The sequence below is a fragment of the Coenobita brevimanus genome, chromosome 111 (genome assembly GCF_032717465.1).
Source record: "Coenobita brevimanus isolate Jiangsu-jjx chromosome 111, ASM3271746v2, whole genome shotgun sequence".
NCBI lineage: Eukaryota > Metazoa > Arthropoda > Malacostraca > Decapoda > Coenobitidae > Coenobita > Coenobita brevimanus.
In genome coordinates, this window is record NC_137064.1 from 10005295 (window position 1) to 10013055 (window position 7761).

At 40.7% G+C, this 7761-nt stretch overlaps 1 protein-coding gene across 1 annotated transcript in view; it reads left to right on the top strand.

Moving 5' to 3' along the window:
- LOC145417813 (uncharacterized) overlaps window positions 1-108 on the top strand; it is a 1374-nt gene extending 1266 nt beyond the window's left edge. The window contains 1 exon segment of the mRNA XM_080286436.1: window positions 73-108. Within this exon segment, the coding sequence (XP_080142562.1) occupies window positions 73-108 (36 nt within the window).
- Window positions 109-7761: the final 7653 nt, after the last annotated feature.

Consider the following 7761-nt stretch of genomic DNA (forward strand, 5'->3'; position numbering starts at 1 on the left):
GCCAAAGTAGCGTGTAGATAGTTTTTACTTGTAGATAACAAGCCAAAGTAGCAACGTACATTGTTTACACAGGGTTCACAGGAACTTCGGGGAGGCCACCCACGCTAGATGTAGTGCTGCTGCACATTAAGTCTGTTCCATGAATACAGGAAGCAACAGCATTTCGTGAAACCTCCTTGTAGCCCAAGCAGCATGGCTACCACTTTGAAATCGCTGCAGATTTTTTATCAGAATTTGTCGTACTCAATCAAAACGAGGAGTTTTTGCATCGATTCGTACGTTTCCTTCATTTCAGGAGCTAACACAAGTGGTATACTGGGTAACTGGCTCCCATTGTGGAGGAGAACAGCCTTCAGACTTGATTTGCCGGAGTCAGTAACAAGTAATCATTCGTCAGGATCATCAATCCTTCCTGAGGCTTCGAACAGACTTGCGATATTGCCACAGTAGCATACTCCACCATCTGACTTGAAAAAACCTCCGAAATTTTGTTGCTGTTTCCTGAAACTCATCACCTTTGTGTCTAGATGCAACAAGTTTCATTCTTGCAATTTCGAAGTGAGTAGCTCTGACTGTTCTGAAAAATTTAGGTCACACACGAGATTGTTAAGGCCGCCTTGGGTGACTAGATGAGGTACTTTGCCAGACAGCTGACATTCGAAGTCAGATTCAGGAGCAGGTGCTCCAGATGCCTCTCCATCTTCATCCTCATCTGAAGTCTGGAATACACATATATTTGTTGATGGCCTTGGAATGGGAAGGTCCTCCATGTGATCAACTGGTCTTATTGCTAACTGTAAATTTGGATAAACAATGTTGTTTTTGTTTTTTTTAAGAAAATCCCCCAACTTTTGTCATACAAAAATAGCAATCTGTTGTGTGGTCACTAGGTTCTCTCCAGATCATGGGAACTGCAGAAGATATCCCTGTTTTCATTCCTGCTTGGCATTCGCAAAGAGTTGGAACAAGTCACATAGCAGACACGGGGCGCCCATTGTTTGTCTTGGTCGCCAGTCTTAACGCCAAAATAATGTAGATAAGCTGTCTTTACAAGAGAAGTGATCTTTCATTTCTGTTTATTTGGAGTGAAACTTCCACACATACAACAGAAAGCATTAGGATCATTAACACATCCATTAGGCATTGTCAACCCATAAATCTGAAATAAAAGTTATATTATGCATTATGAACTTGCATGAACATCGTTTAGATAGTGAATGTAGACAATCGGCAATATATATATTGGATGTTATACACTGCATTTATATAAAGACATATAGAGTACGGAGAAAGCAATGAAAAGAAGGACCACTGTACTATAGGGATGCATGTGAGGATAGTGAGTTCAGAAAAAATGAACGAACTGGAGTAAAATGAACATCATATTTGATATCAGTGCCACGTTATTGCATTGGGATACCCATTTTTGTCTCTGAACTGAAATTCTTGTGGAGTAGTGTATTTCGCACTGCACTTCACATGAAGGGAGAGGACACTTTTGCTCTCTTTAACCCTTAGCTGCCAGGGGCTTCCGCCCGTTGCCCACTCCTCCTCATGGGGGATAACCAAGATTGTGGCAATCATACCCTTATATCAAACCCTAATATCTGCCAAACTACTGTAGCTAGAGGAAAAGTTAAGTATGCATAAGACTCATCAACTCTTCCTCTTTCAAATGAAAGTATCCCGAGGTCTCCAGGTTGTCCCGTTGATGAGTATGGATAAGTTAAAGATGACTGGTTTTCCATGTTATGGCGGGCTAATCCAGTTGCGCACCAATGCCAGCGGCCTTGGACTCGCCAAGATCGAGTGAGAGAACTGGTCTGATCGTTTTGCCTCCCTCGTGCACCTTGGTGACGTCATGCGGTACATTTCTCGGGGGTCCAGAGAAAACAAGAAAACAAGTTAAGGGGATGGGTAACTGCGACAAATTACCACAATTTGCTAAATTATGTTGTCACCCTTGCCAGTGTTTAATGTAACTATATTGGTGTTAATCTTACTATTGTTACTGAATGCTTCCTAATTTATAGCTCCTATACTTTAAACTTCTTAAGCAGAGTATATGAACTTCGAATATCTGAATTCATCATTTGTACCAGTCTTATCGTTTGCATTATGGTGGTGACGAAACATTATTGCTCTTCATTCCTCAGTTTTAAGGCTTTTCATCATCTTCATCATAACTATTAACATACCTTTTATCATCGTCATCATCACTGTCACTACCATAGCTCTCCCAATATCTATAAATTACATCATCACACACACATATTCCGACAAATAAGGCTGCATAGAACAATAGAAACACAAAATACCTTCATCGTTATTTACCATGATCACAGCTACCATTATCACCATCATCATCATCATTGTTATAATAATTACCATTACCATAATCACCAATGCATCACTACCATAATTCCCTCAGCTTTTACAGTATACCTGTCTTACCACTATAACCACCATTATCATAATCACTATTGTGTCACTTCCCTATAGTTACTCCAACTTCCATACCAGTCGTTTTCACACACTGGCAAATAAGGGAGGGAATGGAGGGCACTACGAACACAGAGTGAACTTTTTGAAACTTTTCATAAAACATAAGAAAAAACTATAACAACAATAGGCTGACTGGTCCATCTTAAGCAGCTCCAGCAGAACTGTGACTACACTAATAACACGGCAAAAGAGTAACATCATCAAACACAGAGTGAACTTAAAAATAAGAAAAAAATATAACAGCAGTAGGCTGATTGCTCCACGCTAAGCAGCTCCTGCAAGACAGTGACTATACAAGTACAAATGCATAAGTGTTACATTTTCAAACACAGTGAACTCTTTAAAACTTTACTTAAAATATAAGAAAACAGGGTAACAGCAGTAGGCTGATTGGTCCACGCTAAGCACCTCCTGCAAGACTGTGACTACTCTAGTAACATTACATAAGAATAACATTTTCAAATGCAGAGGGAACTTTTTAAAACTTTACCTAAAACATAAGAAAACAGGATAACAGCAGTAGACTGATTGGTTCATGCTAAGCACCCCTTGCAAGACTGTGGCTACACTATTAACACTACAGAGTAATATCTTTTTTCACTAATTTTGCATATTTCCTTTTTTCACTTCTAAACGACCTCATTCTTCTGTTCAGTACACGCATTCTAAAAAACATTCGGCATCTAACAAACAGAGCAACAATATACCTTGGTAGACTTATATAGTTACACATGTTATCAACCAAGACCTTTATTGACCCTTTTCCAGGTCTCAGTGACTTCTGATCATGACAACATATGAAGAGGTGTTCCATTTTATTCAGTTCTTTAAAGAAACTACAGTTAGGTGTCATTAAACATCCTTTACCCCACCTGATTGCCTCATTCCATGTGTTTTCCTCTCATGTGATATGTAAGCCAAGGAACTCATATTTAGGAAATTTGTGGACTATATACCCCCCAAGATCGCGTAATCCTGTTTTCATAGCATCTTCAAATTCTTTGGGCATGGCCTCATCAGCCGCGTTATAAGTGGGGCATGTATCCTCAAAATAAAGGGAGGTTAACAGCATGGCTGACAAACACAACTCGTCCTGTAACTTATACTCCACTGTCGTATTTGCTCTGAGATAATATGAATTTCCTGTCATTGTTCCTGCTTCACTGTCCTTCATAGTATTACCGAAGCAGGGACGATACAGCCAATGTATCTCTACCCAGTGGCTTAGGCTGTCTGGTAGAGACTGTATGTAGGGTGAGAAGTGCTTGTTGAGTGTGATTGTAGTGTTGTGTGTGTAGTCTGTGAACGAGGTGTAATCGGCCCGCCTTAAGCCTATTGGGTGCAAGCATACTAGTACGAGACACTGGTTCATCCATAGCACCCCTTGTGTCCGCCAAAGTAGCAAGTGGCTTGGTGAACGCTTCCCAAAGTTTTTATAACTCTGGCGGGAGGCGAACCCGCGCTCACCAGTGTGCAAAACGCATACTCTACCACTGAGGCTCTCTCTCTCTCTCTCTCTCTCTCTCTTTTTATATAGATATATATATATATATATATATATATATATATATATATATATATATATATATATATATATATATATATATATATTGCTACGGAACAGCGAAAGATAATGTACACTTTAAGTGAGAATACGAAGAGTCACTACTGTCCCGTAAAGTTCAAGGTTCAAAACAAAAGAGTTAGGTAAAATTACAAGTTAAAGTTTAATGCTTAAATTAACAACAAAACATTCAGGACTCATAAAGATAATGTAATGGCAAATAAACAGGTTAAATATATGGTTAACTGCAATAGCCTCTATTAACACGAAATTAGCAAGAATAAATTTATCTAAGTCAGCCCTGATAAAAATGAGATACCAGATAATACTCAGTGAATGCCAGATAAATAATTACAGATACAAACTATTATCAAAAATGACTGACATAAAGAACCCCACACGAATTACAAAAACTTCACTAGGCCTACAAATTAAACTTATGCTATACAGTACAAGAAAAAATGCAACAACAGTTATACTCAAATTACACACAGCTGCTAGATGTTTGGAGATTTCTTGAGCACTCACAATAATAATATCTGTACAGGGGAGGACAGAGATGTGAACAAAATGAGGAGCAGATCTAAGTGGCAATGATGCAGAGACTGAGCTCATTATATAGGGGCCAGGAGAGCTTGATACAACTTGTAATGAGGACGCGCAAATGAAGCCATGGGGACAAAGAGATGACAATCCCGCAAAGTATAACAAAGATGTCGACTTACTCTACTATAACGGTAGAAGGGGGGGACTGAGGCAGAACACGCTCGTGATCAAACATGCAGCAACTGTGCGTTAAAATTACACAAAGGATGATGAAATCATAGGCTATGTAACACCTCCCCACAAAGAAAAAAAGAAATTTACAAAGGAAATTTCTTATTACTCTAAAACAATCTGTCTAAAGTCTAGATAAGCAATCTGCAATAACATTCTCTTTCCCCTTGACATGTTGTATGTCTAATGAATACTCCTGAAGAAGTAGACTCCATCTTGTCAATCTCTGATTTTTATCTTTAAACTTACTAAGGAATTTCAGTGGGTTATGATCGGTATAAATGACTATGGGGTCAAAACCAGAACACAAATAAAATGAAAAATGCTGTAAACCCAAAATCAAGGCCAAAAGCTCTTTCTCAATAGTTGAGTAGTTCTTTTGAGGTGGAGTGAACTTCTTACTGTAATAAGATACAGGATGTTCAATACCCTGATCATCCTCTTGCAGCAAAACAGCCCCAGCTCCTGTATCACTTGCATCAACAGCCATCTTAAAAGGCTTAGCAAAATTTGGAGTAGCGAGCACTGGCTGACTTAATAGAATAGCTTTAAGTTTGTTGAAAGAGGATTCACAGTTATCGGTCCAGACAAATTCAACTCCCTTTTTCAGTAGGTCTGTAAGTGGTGATACAAGAATAGAAAAGTTAAGAACAAATCTCCTGTAATAACCTACCATTCCCAAAAATCTTTGTAGCTCTTTCCTACTTTTAGGTCTGGGAAGATCACTTATAACCTGAACCTTAGCTCCTGGTGGTGCAACATGTCCATCACCAATTACATACCCAAGGTACTGAACTTTAGCTTGACCAAACTCACACTTTGATAAATTAGCTACAAGATTAGCATGAACTAAACGGTCAAGAAATTTACTGACATGGCATAGGTGATCTTTCCAGTTGTCACTGAAGATTAATACATCATCAATATAAACAACACACCCTGCCAAACCCTCTGTTACAACATTCATGAGCTTCTGAAATGTGGCTGGTGCATTCTTCATACCATAAGGCATTACAGAACATGCAAAAGCCTTTCCTAGTGTTACAAAACATGAGATCTCCCTAGCACGTTCAGTCATAGGTACTTGCCAGTATCCCTTTAACAAATCAAACTTACTTATGTACCTAGCCTTTCCGATCTTGTCTATGCAATCTTCCACACGAGGGAGAGGGTAAGTGTCTGTTTTGGTTATCTGATTAACACGTCTGTAGTCGATGCAAAGCCGCTGTGACCCACCTGGCTTAGGGACTAGAGTGACAGGAGAACTCCACTCGCTCTGACAGGGCTCAATCATCTTGTGGTCCAACAGGTAGCCAAGCTCCTTCTGGATGAGAGGAACTTTCACTGGGTTCACACGGTAAGGAGGCAATTTAATTGGCTTGGCGTCTTCAACATCGACATCATGCATCAACACAGTGGTTCTTCCTGGAGTAGCACGGAACACTTGCGGGTACTCCTGCAGTAATGCCGAAAACTCCTGCCTTTCCTTGGGTGGTAGATGAGAAAGCTTAGTCTGGAGATCATTCATGATATCAGGATTCTTCCCCAAACTATCACTCAGGCTCATACTGCATGGGAGAGCTTCACTTGCAGACTCGGGTGGAACAGCTACAGTGCAGACTGGATTATTTTCATCCCGCTTGTGATATAACTTTAGCATGTTGATGTGACATAGTTGCTTGCTCTTTCTACGATCTGGTGTGGCGATGACATAGCTGACATCACTGAGTTTCTTCTCCACGAAATAAGGGGCCACTAAACTTGGCTTGAAGAGGTTGCCCATGAACTGGTAGCAGAATCAAAACCTGATCTCCTGGCTGAAAGTGGCGTAACCTGGACTTCTTATCATACCAAGTCTTCATCTTCTCCTGAGCAGCTCCTAAATTCTCTCTCGCCAGCTGTAAAGCAGTGGACAGCCGTTCTTTGAACTTCATCACATACTCCAGCAGGTTGACGTCATCTTCCTCCGACAGCCAGCATTCCTTGAGTAGCTTAAGGGGTCCTCTTACTTCATGGCCAAACAGTAGTTCAAAAGGTGAGAAGCCCAGTGATTCATTTGGAGATTCTCTTGCGGCAAATACGACGAATTGAAGACCTTTATCCCAGTCTTTCTGATGTTCCAAACAGTATTTCTTGAGCATCGATTTGAGTGTTTGATGATATCTCTCCAACGCTCCTTGGGTCTGGGGATGATAAGCTGAAGACGTGATCTGGGAGATGCCCAACTCTTTCAGAGACTGCTTGAAAACGTTTGACATGAAATTACTTCCCCGGTCTGACTGTACCTCCTTGGGCAGACCAAACTTTGTGAAGAACCCTAGCATTTCCTTAACCACGTTCTTTGCTGAGATATTTCTAAGTGGAATGGCTTCAGGATAACGAGTAGCCATATCAATCATGGTCAACACATAAGAAAATCCTGAAGAAGTCTTAGGAAGAGGGCCCACAATATCCACCAACACACGGGTGAAAGGCGCCTCAAAAGGAGGAATGGGAACTAGAGGTGCAACCTTTTCGGTCTGATTACACTTCCCCACAACTTGACAGGTGTGACAAGACTTACAATACCAGGAAACATCCCTGAAGATACCTGGCCAGTAGAAGTGTTTCAAAATGCGTGCCACAGTCTTCCTCACCCCAAAGGTGTCCTGCCAAACTGGAATCATGAGCCACTCTAATGATATCCTGCCTACAAACACGAGGGATGACAACTTGATGTACAACCTCCCATTCACAGTCGGCTGATGCTGTTGGGGGTCTCCACTTCCTCATAAGTACTCCTGACTTTACATAATAACAAGTAGAAGCACCGGCTGACTCTTCTTCACTGTAAGCAGAGTTAGCTAGACCTTTCAACTCAGGGTCAGCAACCTGCAACTCAACCAACTCTTGACGAGACAAATTATCAACACTAC